At 38.9% G+C, this 25,688-nt stretch overlaps 1 protein-coding gene across 2 annotated transcripts in view; it reads right to left on the bottom strand.

Moving 5' to 3' along the window:
- Positions 1-25,688, bottom strand: part of ACSS1 (acyl-CoA synthetase short chain family member 1) — a 55,266-nt gene that overhangs the window by 14,527 nt on the left and 15,051 nt on the right. The window contains exons 2-8 of one of the 2 annotated variants that reach the window (XM_070947816.1): positions 17,895-17,991; positions 10,438-10,637; positions 9,917-10,092; positions 7,579-7,731; positions 4,422-4,569; positions 2,016-2,153; positions 1,580-1,672 (exon numbers count right to left, since the gene is read on the bottom strand). In XM_070947816.1, the coding sequence (XP_070803917.1) occupies positions 1,580-1,672; positions 2,016-2,153; positions 4,422-4,569; positions 7,579-7,731; positions 9,917-10,092; positions 10,438-10,637; positions 17,895-17,991 (1,005 nt within the window). Of the gene's footprint in view, positions 1-1,579; positions 1,673-2,015; positions 2,154-4,421; positions 4,570-7,578; positions 7,732-9,916; positions 10,093-10,437; positions 10,638-11,442; positions 11,662-17,894; positions 17,992-25,688 lie in introns of those variants that run through there. The other variant, XM_070947807.1, reaches the window with a different exon arrangement.

Raw genomic sequence — 25,688 nt, forward strand, 5'->3', positions numbered from 1 at the left:
TCCTCCTGGAGATATATACGTATGATCTCAAGATTGATAGCTTAAAAAAACTGAACATTTATTTCAATCTTCCATTCGATATTTAAAGAATACTATGGTTTCGGGTTTTGTTCTTAACTGTATTTTCACATTTTGAATTTTTTAAAGCTGCACTGAGTTCAAATTGTTATTCATGTTGGGCTAAACAACCGTACATGTACAGGGAAGGGTTAATTGTAACAGCTAATACCATATTAATATGTGCAGGCTAGGTGGTCCCTTGGGGAATGTGAGGTTCTGGAAAATTCTATTAACCTTGCTTTGTTTGTTGACCCTGTTACTATTCCTTCATTTTCTCTCATGGTATGTGATCACACAGACTGTTTTTCTCCTATTATTTGAACTGTAAGTAAATGTTTGCTTGTATGAAGATGGTGTAATTTTTAAAAAGATTCTGTTGGCTCAAGAAGGAGGGGAGGAAAGAAGAAAAGAAATGAAAATAAGCAGAGCTGAAACCAGTTAAAAGTAATAATCACAAGACTGTCCAATGATTTTGGTTCTTTGCTACACCTTTTGCTGCATAGAATAACTTATACCATACAAACACACTAGCCAAAAGCAGAAAAGAGACAGACTGTGGCTCAATAAAGAATGGAGGGGAAGTCAAGAATGACATAAAGCAAAAAAAAGGGGAAGTTTGGAAGAAAAAAAAGTAAACTACTTCTGAATAATAAGGCTTAAAGAAATACAGTAGTAGCTCTTGAGACGAGATTTTAAGGAGCAAAAGCAAATTATATACAAATATACTCAGAAAGGATGCTCAAAATACAGAAGTCATCAGAAAAAAATGAACAGAAGATTTTTCAGAAACTAAACCTTACTATAGATAGTACAGTTACAGGAAACAAGATGAGATAGGGCAATGTTTTTTGGCCTATTTTTATGTTACAACTAAATTTAGCATCATATTTTAACTATTTTGAGTTACTCATTGCATTTCTTTTTGCAGTATCATAAACTTATCTAGAATCCAAGGCTGAGAAATCCCTATTTCTAAAGTTTTTGTGTTTTAAAAAACATATACAATTTCTTTACTGAAGATCTCAAACCAAAATGAAACAAATACTCAGCATATATACATACTGTAGCATGAGTGTAACTCAATATATAGCATGAATGTAACTGAATGAATTCAGAATTTGTTAAGAAGATACACATATAATTATTTTATTTTGGAAAAAATGCTACAATTATCAATGTGTAAAATCTTTAGCAACCTTAATGTCTGAAACCAGGCTATACTGTTACTTTTATTTATTTATTTATCAAACAAAAATTACAAATTCAAACAAGCAAAATGAAAAAACTAACATGGGGCAGGGACAATAGGCACATTAGTGCACTTATACACACACCCCATTAGGGACCTCTTAAATATGGCATAAGGTCCACAGAAGTTAAGTTGAAATTAAAACTGTGAAAGTTAGTAACTGAAACAGTTGAATCAGGTAAGACATTTCAGACTTCGACAACTCTGTTACAAAAATCCATTTTTTTACAATTAAGTTTAAAGTGTTTTTTCATTTGCAAGTTGATTTACCTGTTTGCCACCAAGTATCCACAAGGGTACACCTTTTGTCTCCTACCACACTGTAGTACCAGTGCCAAGCTTCATGATTTATTGGTTCCCCCACTGCAATTCAAAACAGCAAAATAAATAATTATGATATTTACAGTATTAAGGATATTTTATAACTGGTAATAAAGCAACTTAACTTGAAGACTGCTTAAAAAAACTGGACATGATCAATTCTGTCAACCTGGGAGAAGGATGACTAGCTGACACTATTCAACTCTATTAATTCTTTTCATAAAAAAAAGAATAACATAAAAAAATAACAGAGAGTGATCTCCATGGTCTTTGCAAGAATCACTAAAAAGAAAAATAAGTTTCCTGCAAAAAGTTTTCCTTCTACAAAAAACTAGCAAACTCTTTGATTTTAAATAGACATAAAATTTAGCTTGTCCATTCTTACCTGATCCAAGAGTAGTAAGAGAAGATCTGTCATATTTCTTCACATATTCATCACCATACTTCAGCAACAAACGTAATGCAGTTGGAGCACAGTAAAATTGGTTAATTTTTAATCTCTCCACAGTTTCCCAATAGCGACCTTAAAATAACCATATATTTTAAGAAGTCTTATAAGCTCAGAATATTTCATATTAAATGAGAATGAATATCTGGAACACATACACATTTTGAAATGCACAACTGCCCCCTTATTTTAAATCTTCAGAGTCAAATAGTAAAGACAAATAAAACTGTCACAATTAAATACAGCTGAAAAAATACTGTGTTTGTGTGTGTGTTTCACATTATTTTGAAGTATCAGGAGGTCACAGCATCTGGCTGATTTTTTTTCTGGGCTCAGGAGTTAAGGAAGCTTAAACTTAAAATACTTGGGTGGCAGATCCTGAGGGAATATTAGTGAGGGAAGTTGAAAAGACATCTTGGAAGAAAACAAATGGCAAGAAATGGCCCACAGCTTAATTTTTATTCATCAAAATAGCTTTAAAAAGCTATAGAATAAAAAAAAATTCCTTCAAACTGAGCTCAGATCTCCAAATCTGAGTGAATTTTAATTTAATTGTTAATTCCCCCAAAAAATTTAATTAAAATTCAAATTGAACTTTGACTATAAGTATTTTTATAGTTCATTTATCTTAGTGGTTCAACATGTGTATTTTTGAGTTGCTGAAGCAAATCTATATATCTTAAATATTCTGTATAATCCAGACTTTAGGCCTGAATTATTCATCTACTAATTTTTACATGGATGACACAGCTCTTTAATCAGACCCATATAAGGACTTTTGGCACTTCATTTATATTTTTAAAAAGTGTAGCAATAAGATGTTTAGTTTGTTGTGTACAATCCAACTCTAATCCAAGACTAAAATTTACTCTTTGGGCCTTCCATGTTATCTTTCCAATACAGCTTCAATTGAAAATAGTTTGTGCTGTTTTCTACTTGCTGCATCACCCATAACAATTTGCTGAATCCTAGCCCTGTCTTTTGATTATCCACACTTTCCATCTTTAGTCATGAAAAATAAGTAGCTTACTGCTGCATAATGAAAGGAAGACTTTAGAAAGCCAAAATTGGCACTGCCATCTAATGCAGCTGAAAACATCAGACTGGAGAAGGCAAAAAAAAAAAAAAAAGTAGTCACAGAGCAGTAGCAAAATCCCCTTCACATTACTAAATAATGACAGCCAAAAGCAGCCCAGAACATGACATCAAAAAAAAAAACCCCTTTGTGCTGAGAAAAAGGGGAAAAAACAAACAAACCACAAAGGATTTTTTGGTGCACTGCAGATCTGGGGCTGTTTTTCTTTTTTTGTGTGTGCAGCACAAAGTGATTTTTTTTTTTTCCTCCTGCAGCAAAAGCACAGCCCAGCCAGCAGCCAGGCCAGGCCAGGCATGCCTTGTCAGCAACAGCAACAACAAGAAGATGGCAAAAGTTAGCAGCTGGGACTGCAGAGGACAGGGAGCCAAAAGGGTATTGATGGGGGGGGCAGGTACAGTAGGTGCAGCAATTAAAGCACCCCTGCTTCACCCCTGGCAGATAACCACAGGGACACTGCAGCAGCCATAACTTCAGGCATCTATTGGATGTCTTTTCTTTTAGCACTGCTGAATACTTAGAACAATCATTGTATTATTTGACACAGCAAAGTCTTTTATTAGCAAATTAGGGAGAGATGCAATTTTTAGTAATTCCACAGCCAACCAGCAGTCTCTTTCCCTTGACCTACCTAAGAGGTTTAAGGAACTTTAATGTAGAGGGCAGAAAGAATGGCTTTGAAATGAGGAACAGCTGCTACCAAACCAACAGTCAGATAAAATAATCTAAACCTGGTCAAAAAAGTAACCAATACATATGCAGTTCTGCTCCCTACTTACTGATGCCAGTAATCTAAGGTTGCAAGGATTTTTTTTTGCACTTTTAAATCCCACCTTTATTATTTTTATAAATAACTCAAGGAATTGAACATACACCTTCCTCTTATTTTCTCCACAACAACCCTGTGAGATGAGTTAGCTGAGAAAGAGTGACTGTCCCAAAATCACACAACTGGCTTTCATGACTAAAGTGGGACTAGAGTTCATAGTCTCCTGGATTGTAGTCTGATGCATTAACCACTGGACCAAACTGGCCCTATATAGACAAGCAAGTGGTTAACCTTAGGGTTATGTATTGCTTAGCACATTGTAAGCCGCCCTGAGTCTCCGGAGAAAGGCGGCATATAAATCAAATTTAAAAAAAAAAAAAACAACCTTAAAAGCTTCACAAGAAAGAAATGATTGCATCATGACTAATTGCCCTTCCTTATGTTCACTGCTGTTTTTATATATTATATATAAATTTTCTACCTGGATCTGGATAAACAGGAGTACTTTCAAACAAAACTGTGGTGCTTCCGTTGCAAAGTGGTCCATAGACAACATAGCTGTGTCCTGTGATCCAACCAATATCTGCTACACAACCAAAAATGTCATCTTGTTTGAGGCCAAAAACATGCTATAAAGACAATATAGCTGGTTAGAATCAGTGTATACTAATGAAAAATTATTATGATCAAGAAATACTTGTCAGTAATTAATAAATTATCATCCTTGTGTGAAGAAATAACTCAATCACAAATTAAAGCAAATAACATTTTATGGTTTCCAATCATGGTTTCAGCATTTAAACCTCATATGAGAAAATTTACTTCACCTCTAATTACAGAATAAACAGAGATTTTACTACTTCTCATTTCATAAAACGAAAGCAATTTCAAATAACATTCTTCCTACAATTTAAGTATCATTCTTTCTTTCTTTTAATAGTAAAGTATATGTAAAAATCTATTATGAGATACACTGAGGGTATAATTAACCAATCTTGTTAACAGGTACATTTGCCTTGAAATTTGGCCCAATAACCCTATTTTTTAAAATGCAGCATTCCAAAATTAAATGTAAAAGTCTGCTTGAGAAGTCTGTTTTTGATCAAATCTGCATTTGCAGTGGTGGGATTCAAATAATTTAACAACTGGTTCTCTGCCCTAATGACCGGCTGGGTGGGCGTGGCCATGGTGGGCATGGCCAGGGGGTGTGACAGGCAGGACTCAGCCTCCTGCACCCCCCTGGGGGAGGTGGAGCTGACGTCGCGATGTCGCAACGGAAGATCCTGGGGCTCCAGGATCACCGTCGATATCCCCGCCGCTGAACAGTTCTTTTTGGACCTCACCATCCCGTTGAGACGGTGATAGTGGAGGGCACATTTTGTCGATCCCAGGGAGACCGCAAAGTCCCTGGTTGATCCAGGAGAAGCCCTTTTTCCAGCGGTGGGGCAGCAGCCTTTGTAGCTGCTGAAGTTGGGACACCTCCGGAACGGAAGAAGATTGGAAGGAAGTGTGTCGACTTGGTAAGAGACTTTCAATTATAATCTATATGAGAGAACACCCTGAGATTGAAAGATCAAATTGAAGACAGAAGAAAATTAAGCGGCGGAATTAAATTTGAGTCTAAGGTAGGGTTTTTTTTTCTTTCAACTTACTTGTATTTGTGGATATCTATACGCTTTTTGCCTTTTAACCTGGACTGGATTGATTTGGACTGCAGATTTCCGATTTGCTCATTTAATTTTTAAATTTTAGTGCCTTTTTAGTATAAAATCTCTATGATTCTATTTTTTTAAAAAAAAAATTTTCTCCTTTTTGGCTATTTTTATTTTAGTGCACATTGAATATAGCAGGGGAAAGGGAAGAGAATGAGTAACACTTCCATCTAGTGGATTGGAAATTTTGTTTCTTTTTCTTTGGCTTAAGAAGTAACAATTGTGTTACAACTCAAGGACTCTGAGCCTATTCATAGATAAGATAATGGGGAGAACATCAAAAGGTCATTAAAACTGTTTGTAGGATTGTTTATTCAGGTGTTCTTCTGGGAACTATCAGAGGCAGGAGCCTGAGATTGAATAAGAAGAATTTGCAATGACTCTGAAAGAGAACTGTAAATACTATTTGGGACCTAATAAAAGAATTCTTGAATTTTATACAGAAGTGATTTTTATTTGGACATTTTTTTTCTTTTTTCCCCCCATGTGGTAGTTTCTTCACCTTTCCCCTGTGTAAGTATTCTTGATTGGACTGTGGGTTGATGGAAGATCTTTAATTTTTCTTTTTTAATTTTTAATTTTTTATATATATAGAACTTTCTAGTGCTTCTCTTTTTTCTCTTTTGGCTTTCTTTTTGCTTGTTTCCTCTCTTTTTTGGAGTGGAGATTGCTAAGGTGGCCAATATTTTTTATTGAACTGAATTGGATTAAGGCATACAAGAGCCTGAAGATTGCTTCTTTGTTTTTTGTTGTTGTTTTTCTTTCTTTTTTGCTTTTTTCTTATCTTATTGATATATGGGATAATACTTGCTCCATCCATAAACGGATTAAGGTATAGAAGAACCTGAAGAATTTTTTTATTTGTTTAAAACTTTTGCAACTACTTCACAGAATGAGTAGAAAAGCAATGCTATTGGCTCTTCCACATCGACGCCCTCTTCATCACCATCTGGAGGACAGCGATAGATACAGACAATGCTACAACAGGAAAAGGAGAAGGAACGAGAGAAAGATAAGGAGGCGACACTACAGATGATTTGGCAAGGAATCCAAAATATACAAACAAGAGTAGAAAATATTGAACAAAGAACAGAGAAAACAGTTGAGAAAGTGGAGAACATACAGCAAATGATGATGAAATATAAAGATAGACTCCAAAAAATTGAGGAAAAGGAAGAGCAAAGAGATTAAAAAATCAGAGTCATTGACACTAGACTGGATGAGGTTGAACGAGATAAGAGTGGATTAGTGGAATGGGAGATGGACAGATCAGAATTTTATGTCAGATTTCAAAATATAGAAGAAGAAAAAGGAGAAAACCTGGCAGAAAAAAATGATAGAAATTTTAGCAGAAGCATTAGAAATTACCAAAGAAAAGATGATGGATGGCATAGAAGAGATATTTCGAGTCTATACAAAGTACGCAGTGAGAAGTTTTGGGCCTAGTAGGCCTCCCTGCACTTACCTGGAGCCAAAATGGGGGATTCCTGGAAGGTGCAGGGAGGAAAGGGGCAGAGCCAGCCAGCAATTTAACAACCAGTTCACCTGAACTGGCCCGAACTGGCTGAATCCCATCACTGTATATGTATAATGTTTAGGGCTCTGCAGCAATCCAAATTCAAAGGGGGAAAAGTGACTTAGAACATGTGATTAAAGAAAATGTATCTTTTCCAGATATGCAGCTTTTTAAAGAAATTGCCCATAGATACTTTGTGAACACCTTTTTATATTCTGCATCACCCTTTTCTCCTCAAATCTAGATTGTTGCATAGTCATAACAAATTTCATACTAGTTGAGAAATAATTTTTTTCATCTCACAACATATTCAAAATTTCCAACACTACCAAAATTCTTCATCAACAAGATTTTCACACTATTGAAAATACTAAAGTAAAACAATAAAACTCTAAGGATTCTACCAGTACCTTATGTGTTATGGCAGCATAAAGCAGATAGCCAGCCTGGGTATGAACAATTCCTTTAGGTTTTCCTGTGCTTCCCGAAGTATAAAGCATAAAAAGCATATCCTCACTGTCCATAATTTCAGAAGGGCAAACCAATGCTTCCTTAGCCATCTCCTAAAAAAAAATTTTTAAATTGACAATTAAATGAAAAGCAGAGCAATAATATATTAAATATTCTCAAATACATAGCAGAAGTATATTTTCCTTCTTCAATTTTTTTCACATTTCACAAGAAATAGCAAGTGTGTAAAGCAATTTTGGCATTTAAAGCACCAAAGGCTATTATTATTATTATTATTTGAAAACTCAGTTTAAAATTCAGATTCCTTGCCTTGAATGGTATAAATTAGATTTTTTAGAAATACTGAATTCAATGTTTCTCCTGGAATCATGGCCATTAATGGCTTTTATGGATATCGTCCATGCCCTCTTCCATTTCTGATGAAAGTACACAGAAAATGACATACCATATTTTTCAGAGTATAAGACGCACCGGAGTATAATACGCAGCTTAGTTTTTGAGGAGGAAAATAGGGAGGAAAAAAATCTGCCTACCAGGTATTCATCTGGCTAGCATCCTTAGTCTGGTCAGCTTCAACACATTAGTTTGCTGGTTTTTTATCGCCTGCTTGGGGCGATAAACAGCTTCTAAGGCACAGCTGAGAGGAAGCAGCAATGAGAAAAGCAGGCAAAGCGGGGGGGGGATGTCGCTTCACTCGGCTAGCGCCTAGTTAGGGCTGAAAAAAAGCTTCTAAAGAACAGCTGAGAGTCCGAGCAAAGCATGGAAATTTGCTAGCACCTCATTAAAGCACAGCGGGAGTCGAGGGAGCAGGCAAAGCTGGGAAGATCACCTGCTAGCGCCTTGTTAGTGCCTCATTAGGGTTGAAAAAAAGCTTCAAAAAAGCTACATTCAGAGTATAAGACGCACCCAAATTTTCAGCCTCTTTTAGGGGGAAAAATACTCCGAAAATGTTATAGTATGTTTAATTTTGCTAACTCTCTACTTATACAACTTTCAGGCAACTAATACTGTTTTGCTGCAGAATGCTTTCAACTGCGTTCTCTGCTTTTTATAGTATTTTAAATTTCTGGTTATTATTTCTTCATGGAGAATTTTTGGGAAATAAGCTTGCAACTGTTGTTGGTGGAAGATTCCTATCTGCACAGGAGCATTCCTAAGAATAGGAATTTAATCTATATTTACTTTCCTAAAGTAAATATTATGACTATAACAAAAATGAAATTTATTTAATGAAAACACCTAACAGAGGTAAGCAAAGCCCTGTACCTAACTAGCTACATTCTACCAGGAGAAAGTCAAAAGAGTTTGACCTTTTTTGTGTGATGCTGTTTGGGAATAAAAAGTGACTTCAGATTAGCAATCTCTTAAATAAGGCCAGGTAGAGTGGTAGACAAGGAGGAAATCTTAATTCTCTATCTGTAGAAAGCCATAGACATTACCTTGGAAAAAATATGTAGAAATGATTACAAAAACCAAAGCACACCTAAATCATTAGAAAGCTCAGACCAGCTCCACTCGAATTTACTAGGCTAAAAGAGGGAAGGAATGGAAAAGACAGGCAGGCTTGCAAGATTGATGTCAATCCTTTGAAGTAGGCAATTCAGGAATCAGTCCACAGAAGTTTTACTGAAACAATACTTTATTGGAGTAGACTAAAGAATCATTTTAGTGCAGAGATTAAGGTATCAGGCTAGAAACCAGGAGACTAAATTTTAGTCCTGCCTTAGGCACAAAGCCAGCTGGGTGATCTTGGGCCAGTCACTTTTTCTCAGCACTAGAAAGAAGGCAATGGCAAACCATTTCTGAAAAAGCTTGCCAAGAAACTGCAGGGACTTTTTCAGGCAGTCTCCAAGGTTCAAAGATAATTGAACAGAAAGAAAGAAAAACAGTAATTACTTGAAAACCTGACTGGCAAGTAAGAAGACTAAGTATGAAATCTCCTATTGTAAAGATAGGATACACACAAACACACACAGCGCCCCCCATGCTATGTAAATCACTAATAGGATTAAAACTGGCTGGGCAACATACATTGGTGGCTTCCTACATCCAGAAGAAAATTGAGTATTGCTGCATGAAACAGTTTCTGACTTCTATTTCAAAAATAAAGGGGTGGGGAGGAATTTGTTCTCTCTGTATGTTTTTCTGGATAATCTTGTGCTACATTTTAGTTTAGCCTTTGATTTTTCCTAAGCTAGGCTTCAATATAGCATGCAATATATCATGTACTGTAGAAATATCTGATTAGAAGGAGTATTATGAACACCATGAACATACTTCTTCAAGGAGAATATCATGACTGCATGTATGGATTTTGTTGTCAGTTCTCTGGGCTACAAAGACACACTTGACACTTGGACAGTTCTTTACAGCTTCATCCACGGTTTTTTTCAGTTCTAGGATCCGTCCTCCTCTGATTCCCTGGTTACAAGTGATCACTGCTTTACATTTAGCTAGGAAGAAAAATTATTTATAGAGAGAGCCATTTTTAATCTATTCCTCTGTTTTGCATCTTAATCTAATAAATAAAAATAAATAGCACATAATATATTGTAAGACAATCAATCCTTTATAGTAATGAAATTCTCAGGATTGTTTTTCTGCTAAATGTAGTTATGAAAATAGAATGGCATGTTAAAGGTTATGAAGACTCCTTGCTTACAACAAATTCTCCAACAAATGCTATATTGCTGATATATTGATTTTCTAATGAAAAAAATTACATTTCCCCTGCAATAACAAAACAATTCATGAATTATTATCTGAAAAGGTGGGTTTTTAAAAAAAAAAATACTCACCATCATTTATTCTCCCTGCTAAAGATTCTGCACTGAATCCAGCAAAAACAACTGTATGAACAGCACCAATTCTGGCACAAGCTAACATGGCAGCCACTGCCATTGGAGATACAGACATATAGATAGCAACTCGGTCTCCCTTTTTTATACCATTTCTCTTTAATGTATTAGCAAGGCGACAAGTCATGTCCAAAAGTTCCCTGCAATGTAGAAACAAATGCCTTATCATTTAACTTTTAAATCTGATATTTCAATCTACAAAAAAACACTGATATTTATCAAGCAAACTTAATTTTAAATCTAATCCACTGAAGTTGAGCTTTTGTAGACTTAATTTCTGCTCTTTACAAGATAATCATAAATTAAACAGGCACTGTTACAATAGCAACAATCTTAGAAAAAATTTAAAATGCAGAGATATTACAAAAACAACTTTGAGATATAATAATCATTTGAATAACTAAATTTGCTGAGTTAAAAAAATAGTTGAATTTCTTAAATTACTGATATCCTGAGAAATACCTGGTATTCTTCAGCATTCCTAGCATTAAATCTACTTTAAAGAATACTTTGGAGGAAGCATGTTTCCTTCCTAAGTCTCAAGATCTGTTATTTGTCTATTTAAATTCATTTTTGCCGGTAATAATAGCCTAATGCCAAATCAAGAATATCATTTTAAGAAAAATACTCTCTCTTCCTTTTCTTGTTCTCTTTGTTGTATTTAACAGTTACTTTTATAATTCAAATGGATTACGAAAGGAATGAAAGAAAAGAACATTATTGGCTAAGTACTACATAGTACCTTTATGACAAAACTGTTATTACCTGGAAACCCCATCAGTCCAGAGCTGAACTATTAATGAACTATCACTTCATTTTTATTGCAACTCTCATTATATCAACATTATTCAGAAGTATGTTTAAAGTCCTCAGGCTTCTACATAGTAAAAGGTCATTTTTATAAATAATTTCTGTGAGGTCAGAATTATATTTCAGAATTCTGACCTGTGCTTGTCTCACAATACTAATGTGGATATCAGAAGACATTTCCAGGGGAAGAGATAGAGAGAAGGTGTTTAACTCTTGTAACGTCCATGGATTTTCATCTGCAATTGTTCTGTGGCCATGCCTGGTCATCCCACTGTGCTTTGAGATCAGAAGAGACTCAGCTGCAGGGGAAAGAAAAACAGCCTAGAAAGGATTCCAGGGAAGGCCTGGCAAGTTCAGGAGACCTTATATATTTTTCCTTCTAAATACTACTTTGAGCAGATTTATATTAATCAGGAAATAGCAGCAATTCCTATTTCCATTAAGATTTCCATAGATAGAATGTAGGTCTCAGTCATCTCTCCCAGACCAAGATGTGAAATAGACTGAACTATCTTGCTTCCATTAGATAATATGCTTTATATTGCTTAATGGTTCTACTGATCTTGCAAGAGTGAACTAAATAATATGAAAGCAAGATAAACTAATTTGTACACAAAATTTGTAGTTTGCATATAAATTCTTCATCTTTATTGAAAAATATTCTCATTACAAACCCAATTGCTACTCATGATAAAATGTTTATATTGCTGTTTCCAGTACCAAGGCGGGGGGAAGCTATCCTTAATAAGCATAAAATTTAACGTTTATTTCTTTATTGTTTATTTATTGTACACCATTTCTGTATTGTTGTGTCATCCTAAAGGACTCTGGACTGTGTACAATCTAAAAGGATCAACATAAAAATTAATCATCAGAATAACCAAAATTGACAGTCTTATCAAGTCTCAAGCTGCTGGACAAAATCAAGAAAGCAAGAACTACACAGATGTCAGGAGAGTACCTTTAATGTAAGTCTGGGGTAAATATTGAATCTTGGAAATTTTAAGAGCGATTTCTCATCTTCATTTACAGTGAGTGAGTCTGGTAAGATGGAATATCTTTGAATGATTCGAAAAGCTTCTTCTCAGGTTTCTTGCTACTTGGGCTAAGTTGTTTATTGGATAAGTTGCCAACAAACATAAAACTCATCATAAAAACTCATTTCAAAATAATCATTCAGATACCTCTGGATTATCAAGCATTCCCTTTTAAAAAAGTACCTAGTGCCTTCTGAAGTCCCAAGCAAAAGATCAAAGTCCTCTTATACTGCTGTATCAGAGCAACCAGAAAATGTCTATGTTCTGATTCCTGCCATCCCTCACAAATGCAATGTCATGGCCCAGAGCTCAGATGACCCAGAATCTAAAGAAGTTCTGCCACTAAACTGGAATGCCAGCCTCAGGAGAGGCTGTGTTTAATCATTGCTGATACCAAGCTAGGTATCAAACACAGGCAGCATCAGAACAGCTGGAGGAATCAAAAGATGAAATAAGGCCTCCTAGTCCTCAGACATGGTGATCAGACAGCAGAGTCAAAGTGCTCCATGAGGCTCCTTGCCAAGCAAGACATGCCTGTCTTAACTAAAAACAGTTGGCTGCAGTCTTATTTAAGAGGCAGCTCTGATCCCTATCTCTTTTGGAATCCTTCATACCTTCTGAACTTTGCATGCATAGGCTTCATTACCCAACTAGGTAACATAATCAGTAATGAAATGTCTGCAAGCAAACAACCAATCTCAGAGAGCACCAAGGACTCCATAGTTCATATACACTTTTCTATTGGTACCATATTTCCTTGTTAGAAACAACTGTTTGCTAATGCTAATCCTGTGCCTTGCATGTCATTGCCCCCTGCTCATATAAGGAACCTAAAACTGACCTATAAATTGACTGACCTATAAAATGATCCTTTCAATCCTTCGGATTGAATCTTAACTACTTTTCTCTGTGTGCCTGTGGAAAGTGAAACTATTCAAGCAAGTCTTATCTTCAATGACTCTTATTTATGCTTCTTTTCCTGTCTGCTATTTGTCTACTTGGCCTTGGGTAAATTTCTCATCATTATTGAGCAAGAGTCTCTCTCTCCCTCTCTTTCTCCCTCTCCCTCTTTTTCTCTCTCTCTCACTACTGGATGATCAGCAGCTTTCTAGATAAGACAATATTTAATGTAGGCTTCAGAAATAATGATAAGCACTTGTGAAAACAAAAGGAAACTGGAGAAATACATATGCTTCACTACTCACTCATATTGCCTCTGGACAGGCAAAAGCCCATGTTCACTTTTATACCATGATTGGTTAGCTGTCTTTTCACTCCATTTTTTTCTACTTCCTCTGAAAACTAGGGAGCTACTCTCGATCAGATACTGGGAAAAGGCCTCACAAGGGAAATCTCATCTTAGATATCAACTCTCAGGTTCCCCCAGAAGCTTTGGATATACCATCTCAATAGGTCTACATCAGTGGTTCCCAACGTGGGGCCTATGCCCCACAGGGGGGCAATTTGATTTTTAATGGGGGCAATTTTTGAACCTTCTCTAAACCAAGTTAAGACTTGGTTTAGACTTCCTCCCCGTGAGTAAGAGTTCACTTTTTGAATAGTAAAAATTATATGTTTTAAGAATTATATGGGAAGGAGGGCATCAGGATTTTAGAGATGCTTAGGTGGGGCCAAAAAGAGGTTGGGAACCACTGGTCTACATTATTTTGTTCATGATTTACACCTGAGCCATAAAGTGATCTTAAACATAGTAAAGAACAGATAGCAATATCCTCCATATTGAGGTCACATCTTATCTGCTCTGAGGTAAAAATGTAATCCAATATTTAATCCTAAGAAAGGTTGGGTCTGGAACACTTACCAGTCAGTACAGATAACCAGACTGACAAACTATATAAAGCAGTTTCCTATATTCCTATTGTAGAACACAGGATTCATCTTCTGACAAATCATCTAGCAGGCCTGTCAAACTGGTGGCCTGTGGGCCGGATGTGTCATGCACAGGCTACGCCAGCCCCTGCTCCACAAAGGCAAAACACATCGTGATACGTCACACGACATAATCGAGTTTGACACCTGGACTACTATAATTATGAAGAAGGCAAACTGCCCCTTCCTAATCCAATTGTGCACAGTTAAGAAAAGTGTGTTGTAGTAGTGTCCATTATGTGCACACAAGTTAAAATTACATCCAAAGCTAACATTTTGCATTACTTCATTGTAAAAATACCTGTGGCTTTCAGTTCAAGGCACATGCAAGTAGGCTAAAAATGGAATGCAACTCACTCATTTGCCATTATCTAGACATCTGAATAGAGGAGCCAATTCATGAGCAGCCAGAGGCCTACTAATATAAAAAAAATATTATTTTCTCTCTCCTCATGTCTACATTGCATAACTTTTTCCATTTATCCTTCCAAGAGGAGAAAGGAATACTGATACTCTAAAAATGTTAACAGCCCTCTTGTGCTAATAGTTCCTAAACAGAAGAGTGTTAACAGCATAAATGCCTTCACACAGTATTTATTCACTTGCCAATTTTATCATATGAATGTCAGAGTACATTTTACTCCGCAAATCAAATATTCTTTTCAAATAATGTATTATATTCAAATTTCATCAAGCTGGCCTGACCTAAATTTTTCCTCTTTTTAAATGGAAATTTTAAATTTGGTTTTAATTTATTGGGGTTTTAAAATTGGTTCAGCCAAATTTATTTAATTAGTTTTATCTCTATTTTAAATTTTGTATCTATATGTTTTATTTTATGGCTATTCACCGCCCTGAGTCCTTTGGGAGTAGGGTGGTATACAAATTTAATGAAATGAAAATGAAATGAAAATGCAACGTACTTATGCTCAATATAACAGAGGAATGTTGTTAGAATGCTAATCCTTTTTGATTAAAATTGCAGATAATGTATATGGGACTAAATGCTAACCAATGGTTAACTAGATGAATTGCACAGGTTCTCACACTGAACCCTAAACCAGACAACAATATTTTATTCTATCCTGTTATGCAAACTCAGGCAGTAAACTGAGAACTTTATTTAAGATAAAGAAAGCTGATTCTTATTTTTAAGCAAATAACTTTTCAGCAGCTGTTTAATTACAGAAATAAAAGAACAGATACTAGTTTGATCAATAGTATTTGATTATTTGTGAATCTTTTCACATTGATCATACCGGTTTCTATCCTTTTCTGGAGGCTACTTCAAAAAATACACTTCAATTGTAGTGGTCACTGCTTTTAGGTTAATAAAAATTATACTGAATTAACCTTCAGCATCCAAATTGTGCCTTCCAGCAGCAACCATTTTAATTCCTGCATGGATGAATGGACAAGATCATTCATGAAGGGTGCGTTCACAAATTATATTATCCTTATATGGAAGATACTTCTTTACACAAAGCCAAAACAATTGTACATCCACATCAATTTGTTACTGCAAGTGTAACCAAGTAAGGTACAGTGCTATAATAAAACAAAAGACAATCTTCATGCTGTTGGTGAACTGTGTATACCAGCTAAACAACGTAAATCACTTTTTCCCAACCATGTGTCTCCAGCAGAATTTGATTCATAACTCTCAGAATTACCAGCCAACATAAGAGTTGGGAATTTGAATTGTACTCCAACACATCCAAAGTAAACCAGATTGAAAAGGCTCAGCTGGCTATATAGTTTTTAGTTTTGCTCAATGAATTAAGAATAATCTGGTAGCCATTTACATATCTTAACACTACAATTCACCTATACTCTATATATTTTCTATACATTTTTGTGTACAAAAGGTAAATAACAATTGTTTAATTGTTGAAAATTAATAAAATATTTTTTTAAAAAAGAATAATCTGGTAGCAATCAAATGAAACATCAAAATGAGGAGAGAGCTCTGTATACAATAGATGAATTCACTCAACATGCTAAACTATAATGTGGTTTGTTTAGTACTGGTTTACTATATCTTGTGAATTTAGTCATTCTGGTTTATATATGTAGCAACTCATGACTTAGCATGTTGAATGAACCCATTTCACTGTAGTTTATTTTATAAGCCTAGCTAAGCAAATAATAGTTTAGTGGAATGTGCTAACCAGAAGAATGTGATTCTCAACTAAGAATGTCATTTAAAAAGAAACACAGATCAGAACATACAAATAAACAGCAATAAATGAAGTTTTGTAGGTTCCATGCTTTAGCTTCCAGTAAATTCATAACATTTGGCTTCTTGAAACTAAGTAAACTATAATTTGGTTAACTTATTATAGTTCAGCTAACTAGGCGGCAGTGTGCATCAGATTATTACTTGAATAAAACGCCACGTATACCCCAGGTTTGGAAAATAAAATAAAAATCTCAGAAGAAAGCAATGGCAAACCACTCATGCACTATTGTAAAGAAAATTATGTGAATACCTAAGGATTAAATTCAAGAAAAACTTGACATTAACTGTGGGTCAATATCTTATGTGAAAACAGCTGAAATAGTAATCTTATGGTTTAGACTTATGTGTCTTATATCACACAATTATGATATATTAATAAACTATAGTTAAATTAATGATGCATCAGTATGCAGTACAAACATACCCAATATATATGTATATATGTGTACAGTATGTATGTATACATACTGTACAAACATACACAATGCCTGTTACAACCTGAAGTAGTGGAAGTCAAACACAAACTTACCATTTCATCAGATGCTTGTGAAAGAGGCAAAAAATTAGCAATAGTTGAAAAAGAAATAGAAACCATCTTGTTGATTTATTTTTGCTGCATATTCTTATTTTTCTTTCTCACTTTGGATTATTATCTTCACATTTTGCCATCCAAAGTTGCTTAGGTGAGATGGGTGGCTATATAAATTGAAGGTGATGGAATGATGTTCTTATACATACCAGACTAAACTGCTTATTGTTAAGGCTCAAATAACTGTGCAATATAAATATAATTCTCACCTTGAACACCAAACAGTAAAAACAATTTAATTGCAATCAGAATCACTACCTTGTAAAAAAGATTTTGCAATACTCACAGTGATCTGTCATAACAACTGTGACTCTCTAAAAAGGGGTTAGTAAAATACTGCAAGATAAGCAAACTGAAACTGACTACCAAATCTATTCACTAAAATATTACAACAAAAACTGGGACTAACGCCATGAAGTCACATTATATTGCACTTTACAACCCCATTGCTTATAGATGGTAATTCTGGTGCCAATTGCTATCATAACCTGAGGCCTACCCATATTAATGGATTGAGGTCATTTTCAAACCAATTTATGTCTGGCTCTCAATTCTAGTTGCTGAGGGATGTTATCACAGGGACATCCTACTTGTGGACTTTTCAGAACTTTTAATTTGCCACTATGAATCCAAAAATGCCTTTGGTACATCCAGTGGGTTCTTTTATTTTTAATCATCCAAAACTATTCTGATGAAATAAATATTTTCTGTGACGTCTTTTTTAAGAATAGCGTTATCACAGATTTCATACAAAAGCAAGGAATACTATATGACTTTTCCAAATTCTGCAGAGATAATTTTGAAACCAAGTAGGAGGAACATGTCATACCTGTAAGTTATTTTTTCTTCAGTACCGGGCTCGTCCTTTTCCCAAATCAAAGCTACCTTGTCTGGTGTATGTTGCACATGCCGATCCAAACAGTTAACTGCAAAAAAACAAATTGTGAAAAAAAAATAAAGCATGTAGCTTGTTACTGATTGAAAGTGCTTACCATCTTGAGCTATTTACAAAAAAAAAAAAAATCCTCAGAAGGCAAAGTAGCAAAGAACAGCTATTACTGTACAAGCAACTCAAGACAGTTAGTGACAACAGTGGCTACTACCCTAGAACTATTAAGAGGCACAGGGTATAATTGTATGTTTTGATCACCACTACAAAATAGAGGAGGATGTGTATTTTAATCTATATTGCATGAATTGGAGATGTTTTGCATCTGTATGTATTTGGACTAAGAAGCCCTTTTGACAACAAACTACACATTCATCATCATGTAGTTACACAACTACCCATCTATGTTAGGTTGCTTTTAAAGATAGCTTGGAAAACCTGACTGGTCCAAAATGTAGCTAACTAGATGAGTAGGTCTAGCAGCATAACACTTATACTTCAGTTGCTGCATTGAAGTACTGGTGTTTGTGAGAAGATGATTGTAAAAGAAAAAAAGCACTCCTGTTTCAAAGCATTTTCCTCAAAAATCAAAAGGAAAAGAGAGCCATTCCCTCTAAAGGGGGACTTCCTTGATGGTTTAGTTGCTTTCACAATTAAGTAGTGATGCAGGATTTCAAAATGCCAAAAAACAGAAGAACAAAAATTGGAAAGAAGAATGCCAAAGGATTAAGGTTAGAAGAAGTAAAAAAGAAGCCAAAGATGCTGTGTGAGAGACAAACCTGCAGCTGGCAGTGTATAAATGTGTTTTTGTACTCTGTGCAGGGCTACTGAAGAACTACTTCAATTAAGGAGTTAAAGGCTTTTGAGTTGGAGAAGCAATTCCAGAGGAATTTAATTACACAAGATCCAGACAAAGCTGGTCACAGCCCAAGTGGTTAGTTAGCCTCAACGGGAAAAGTTCTCTGGAAAGTAGAAAGTTTAGTATGACAGGCCGTGTCTCTATAAGAGAAATTCCCCAAGTTGCACAGATCCTCAGGGCCCGGGCCTTCGGCTGATGTTGTGCAACCCCAGGTCTGTTGTAAATAAAGCCCCCCTCATCTGTGATCTTGTTCAGGAGGGGGGAGCGGACCTGGCAGGTATTACGGGTGGACCAGGAGGGGGGTCCTCCTCGTTGAAATGTGCCCACCAAGTTTCCGTGCATTCCATCAGCCGAGGTCACAAGGGAGGGGTGGGGGTGTGACGGTTGTCATTAAAGAAGGTCTTAGGCCAAGGGAGGCCACTGTTCCTCAGACTGCTGGATGTGAGTCCCTCCTTGTGAAGTGGGGTCATGGGGTACAGATGGGTTTGCTGATCACGTACCTGGCTCTCTGCTATGTGGCAGCAGCCCTGCCCGAGCTACTCAACGTTATAGCCGCGGTGGCAGTTGACACCCCCAGGCTTATGGTCATGGGGGATTTTAACTTGCCATCCGTGGGTGAAGCGTCTGAGGTGACTCAGGAGTTCACGGCTTCCATGACGGCTATGGACCTGACCCAACTAATTCATGGCCCTACCCACATGGGGGGAAACACACTGGACTTGGTTTTTGTCTCTGGACAGTGGTTGAGTGATCTCGAGATAGGGGATATAGTCACTGAGCCCTTGTCATGGTCGGATCACTCTCTCCTTCGCTTTGACCTTCGAACTGCTGCACCTCGCCACAGGGAGGCGGAGCCGGTAAGATGGTTCCGCCCCAGGCGCCTGATGGAGCCTGACAGGTTCCAGATGGAGCTTGGGCCATTCCCTGAAGCTCTGACTGGAGACCTAGTGGCCGCCTGGGACAGGGCGGCCACTGGAGTTTGTGATCGGGTTGTGCCTTTGCAGCCTCTGACCCGGCGCCGGTCTCACTTGGCCCCTTGGTTTACTGAGGAGCTGAGGGAGATGAAGCGCCAAAAAAGACGCCTGGAGAGCAGTTGAAGGGCCAGTCTTTCTGAATCCGACTGAACACTGGTAAGATCTCATATTAAGAATTACCTAATGGCGATAAAAGCAGCAAAGTAATTATTTTGCTGCTCTTATTGCATCATCAGAGAACCGCCCGGCTGCCCTGTTTAGGGTGACCCGCTCCTTGCTCCACCAGGGAGTGCGGGAGGACCCCTTGGAGGGTAGAGCCGAGGACTTTGTACAGTATCTGCATGACAAAATCACTCAGATTTGGGAAGGTCTGGACTCCGACTGGGTAGTTTCAGGGGGGATGACTGAGGCAGGTCTTGAGAATGTTATCTGGGATGAGTTTGATCCTGTGAGTCCTGACGACGTGGACAGGATTCTGGGTAGAACGTGACCATATATTTGTTGGACCCGTGTCCCTCCTGGTTAGTGCTGGCTTCTCGGGAGGTGATGTGAGGCTGGCTCCAGGGGATTATAAATGCTTCATTGAGTGAGGGTGACTTCCCCGCTGCCTTGAAAGAGGTGGTGGTGAGGCCTCTCCTCAAGAAGCCTTCCCTGGACCCAGCAGTGTTGTCTAATTATCGTCCGGTCTCCAACCTTCACTTTGTGGCGAAGGTTGTTGAGAGTGTGGTTGCGTGACAGCTCCCCCAGCACCTGGATGAAACAGTGTATCTGGATCCATTCCAGTCGGGCTTCAGGCCTGGGTATAGCACGGAAACGACAGAGGTTGCTCCCCTGTCCTGGTCCTATTAGATCTCTCAGCGGCTTTTGATACCATCGACCATGGTATCATGCTGCACCGGTTGGAAGAGTTAGGGGTGGGGGCACTGTGTTGCAGTGGTTCTCCTCCTTTCTCTCCGACAGGTTACAGTCTGTGTTGGCAGGGGGGCAGAGGTCGACCCCGAGGCGCCTCATATGTGGGGTGCCACAAGGGTCGGTCCTTTCACCCCTTCTGTTCAACATTTATGTAAAGCCGCTGGGCGAGATCATCCGTGGTTTCGGGGTGAAGTACCATCAGTACGCCTATGATACTCAGCTGTACATCTTCACCCCAGACCACCCCAACAATGCCCTTGAAGTGATGTCCTGGTGCCTGGAGGCTGTGCGGATCTGGATGGGGAGAAACAGGCTCGGGCTCAACCCATCCAAGACCGAGTGGCTGTGGTTTCTGACGTCCCGATATAGTCAGTTGGTGCCATCACTGACTATTGGGAGCGAATCGCTGGCCCCCACGAGAAGGCTTGCAACTTGGGCGTCCTCCTGGATTCACAGCTGTCTTTAGAAGAGCATCTGACGGCCATGACCGGGAGGATTTTTCATCAGGTTCGCCTGATTTGCCAGTTGCGTCCCTTTCTGGATCGGGACCCCTTACACACGGTCACTCATGCCCTCGTCACTTCCCGCCTGGACTATTGCAACGCTCTCTACATGGGGCTCCCCTTGAGGAGCACCCGGAGGCTCCAACTGGTGCAGAATGCGGCCGCGTGGGTGGTTATGGGAGCGACATGGCATTCCCATGTAACACCTCTCCTGCACGAGCTGCACTGGCTCCCGTTTTTTTTCCGTGTGCGCTTCAAGGTCTTGGTTACCACCTTTAGAGCGCTCCATGGCTTAGGACCTGGTTATCTACAGGACCGTCTGCTGCCACTAGTAGCCTCCCACCGGCCGGTACGCTCTCATAGAAAGGGGCTCCTCCGGGTGCTGTCGGCCAAACAATGTCGACTGGCGGCCCCCAGGGGGAGAGCCTTCTCTGTGGGGGCACCTACTATCTGGAATGAGCTCCCCCCGTAGATATAGAGGATCCCGGATCTACGCACCTTCCGCTGCGCACTCAAGACCTTTTTATTCCATCAGGCTGGCCTGGCCTAATTTTTCCCTTTTTTCCCTTTTTAAAACGCAAATTTTAATTCGTTCTTAATTTATTGGAGTGTTTTAAATCTGTCTTCAGCCAAATTGTTTAATTCAGTTTTATTCAGTTTTAAATTTTGTATTTATGTGTTTTTAACTTGTGGCTGTTCACCGCCCTGAGTCCTTCGGGAGTAGGGCAGTATATAAATCAAATAAACTAAACTAAACTAAACTAAACGAAACGAAACGAAACGAAACGAAACGAAACGAAACTAAACTAAACTAAACTAAACTAAACTAAACTAAACTAAACTAAACTAAACTAAACTAAACTAAACTAAACTAAACTAAACTAAACTAAACTAAACTAAACTAAACCACAGAGCTAAAGTCAAAATAGCCAAAGTCAGGCAGAGCAAGAACCAACATTATAAGGTGTGACACTGATGATCATGCCAAGCAACAGTGGAACAGTCCTAGTATTATGATGGTCAAGCACAGGTGAATCAATTAGCAGCCCAATAATAAAGAAAGTCAAGGCAGAAGTAGTTGGCGGAGTGTAAGTTTAAATGTTAACATAGAACTGAAGCTAGCACAACAATAAAGTACAGAGCGCATGTAGTTAGAATGAATAGTGCAGGATAGCAGATTGTAACCCCATACACACTTTAAAATATTGCAAGATCAATGATGTTAGATAAAGTGTTTATCACCATCTTACCCTAATCTTTCTAGAATGCTTTATTGCCAACATTTGCTATATTCCATGAGTCCACATAAGCTTATGTAAATAGCTTTTCCATTCTCTCTCTCTCATTACTCATTTCAATATTTCAGACGTAATCAGCGTAAAATAAACAGTCTTGCATTGTATTTCAGTTTAATTCACACCATGCAATTTATACTCAGCTAATAAATAGGATAGTTTTACCTGATACAGTTACTATATGTTTTGTTGATCAAATATTTCTTTCTATAACACTAATTATACTCACGTTGCTTTACACATAACAACTTTGACAGAACATTGACTAAGTTAAGCTATTAAGTACCTGGGATTCTGTTACAAGGAATGGTGGATCAGGCCCAATAAAGGGACTTGAGTCATCTGGTAAAATATATCTCTTTTATTTGCAGGTTCATCACATCATCACTTGAATGCATCAGGAACTGGGGCGAGGAGGAGTGTGCCCACCTTTTATACCTGTGGGCGGGGATTCAGGTAAGGAGGAGTCTATGGGAGGAGCTGACCAGGTGGGAGTCTGGGTTAACCCCTGCACTGCTGCGCTATAGCTGATCCCTGGCACGGGCAGAGCATTTATACCTGACAAATCCCCCTCTAAATGCCTGACCCGTGTCTGTAGGCCTGACTGACTAGTTGGTACTATGGGGTGAATGTTGAGCTTGGAAACTAAGTGTGAGTGTTGCTTGCCCTGTAAGGGTTTTGTGAGTATGTCTGCGGTCTGTTCTTCTGTATCGCAGTGTATGGCCTTTATGAAACCAATTCTGGAGAGCTGTCTAACGTGCTTATACTTTATGTCTATGTGCCTTGACCTTTGCCCTACAGCGTCGGACATAGATATCTCTATGGCGGCTTTGTTGTCTTCGTAGATATTTATTGGGTAAGCTGGCTCTCTCCACACGCTGGCAAGTAGGTCGTCGAACCAGATGAGGTTGTTGGCGGCTTTGGAGAGGCATATGTATTCAGCTTCAGTAGTTGAGGTCGCCACCAGGATTTGTTTGCCTGAGTACCAATGCACTGGGCAGTTATTTAGGTAGAATATGTACCCAGATGTGCTTTTGCGCCCCTTGGCGTCTCCGGCCCAGTCAGCATCAGCGTAGCATGAGAGGATGGGTTCTTCGGATTTTTCAGGCTCTAGGGTTAAGCATGCATTGACACTCTGTTTCAGGTATCTTAGCACCCTTTTCACTGCGTCCCAGTGGTATGTGGTGGGTTTGCTCACGTGCCTGGATAGTAAATTAACGGATAGAGCGATGTCCGGTCTGGTCCAGTTAGCGATATACAGGAGGGAGCCTATGATTGACCTGTACAGCGTGTTGTCTCCAAATTCGGGTGATTCATCATGCATGTTTTTTAGGAAGTCTGCCTGCATGGGTGAATCACATCCCTTGGCGTCTGCCATGTTGCATTTATGGAGCAACTCTTCTATCTTCTCTTTCTGCGACAGTTGGAAACCCTTTGGCGTCTGGTTGACTTGTACTCCCAGGTATCGGTTAATCCTCCCAAGGTACTTTAGGGTGAAATGCTCGCTCAGCCTGCTGGCGAAGGTGTTGCGGTTGGCTTCGTGTTTGCTGATGTACAGAATGTCATCCACGTAAACTAGGATGTATTCTGGCGAGTCCCCCTCTTTCCTGGTGAAGAAACAGTTGTCAGCTATGGTCGCCGTGAATCCCATAGACTTCAGGGCCTCTACCAGGCATTCATACCATCGTTTGCCTGATTGTTTTAGTCCATACAGGCTCTTATGAAGTAACCAGGTGTCCCCTCTGTTGGTTTCTTTGCTGTGGGGGGCTCTGATGTATATCTCTTTGTCTAGGTTGGCGTGCAGGTAAGCGGTCTGCACATCGAACTGGTGTACTTCCAGCCCTAGCAAGGATGCGATGACCAGGGCGCTTTTGACGCTCTCTGTTCTTACGGTGGGCGAATAGGTGTCTGTGTAGTCCTCCGGAAACCTTTGAGCAAACCCCTGGGCAACTAATCTTGCCTTGTATAGGCTTTGGCCCCCCTCTAAGTTCTTGACTTTGAATATCCATCGGGTGCCTATTGTGTTCTTGCCCTCTGGGACTTTGGTGGGGGTGTATACTTCCAGCTTCCTCAGGCTGTCCAGTTCCTTGGCCATGGCTAGCTCCCACTTTGCCCTCTCCCCCTGGGGTAGTCTTAGCACCTCTTCGTATGAGTTTGGCGTAACGTGGTTTGCGTGCACGTGCATCACGTAATCATTTAACCTTTTTGGCAGCTGGTTTCTGGTCGATCTGACCGGCCTGGTTGCTGCCTGCTCAGTGTCATGCAGATATCTGGCTTCTCTTTGTGTCAGTGATTCGACACTTATCTTGGGATGATTCTCTTTCCATCCCTCAACCTTGATGCCTTGGAGGTCGGGCTTGGGCCTGCTCCCTTCCTGTCTACTCACTGTCTCGTTTTTGTTTTGGGTTTGTTCAGTTGGACTATCCTCTCGTTCGGTGGGTACCTCATTTAGGTGTAATCTGGACCAGTTGGCTTGCTCATGGAATGCCGCTGTTCTAGAGATCACAAACCTATTATTATTGTCCACAAACCTGAAGCCCTTGGTCCCTGGCTCGTATCCCATAAACCTGAGCCTTCTGGATACCTTATCCCCTTTCTTGCGCAACTGCTTGGGTATGTGTACATCAGCCGTTACACCGAACACATGTAGGTGTGCTATCTGTGGCTTCTTGTTATACATGACCTCGTAGGGCGTTTTGTCTATCACACTGGACCATGTTCTATTTAATGTATAGTTGGAGTAGACCAGGGCCTCAGACCAGAAGTGCTGGCCAATGCCCGCGTCCTCTAGGGCGCACCTGACCATCGTTTGCAGCGTGGAGTTCCGTCGTTCTGCGACCCCGTTTTGAAAGGCAGAAAACGGGGACGACGTAAAGTGAATCACGCCTTTGGACCTGAGCCAATGTGAGAAGTCCTTAGATAGAAACTCAGACCCTCTGTCGGTCATGATCTGTTTGATCTGTTTGTTGTTTTGGGTTTCTACTCTTTTATAAAACTCCTTGAATTTTTGGAAGGCCTCATCCTTTTTTCTTAAGGTGTAGACGAAGCCATATCGACTATGGTCATCCACTATGGTGAGGAAGTACCTTTTTTTATAGTTTATGGATGGCCTTAGGGGTCCTACCAGGTCCATGTGTACTAAATCGAATATTTGGTTGGCGGCGCGTAACGACTTCTTGGGTCTGGGTTTT

This window comes from Pituophis catenifer, unplaced genomic scaffold, assembly GCF_029215685.1.
Source record: "Pituophis catenifer annectens isolate HBS135680 unplaced genomic scaffold, rPitCat1.0.hap2 SCAF_1, whole genome shotgun sequence".
In the NCBI taxonomy this organism is placed as follows: domain Eukaryota; kingdom Metazoa; phylum Chordata; class Lepidosauria; order Squamata; family Colubridae; genus Pituophis; species Pituophis catenifer.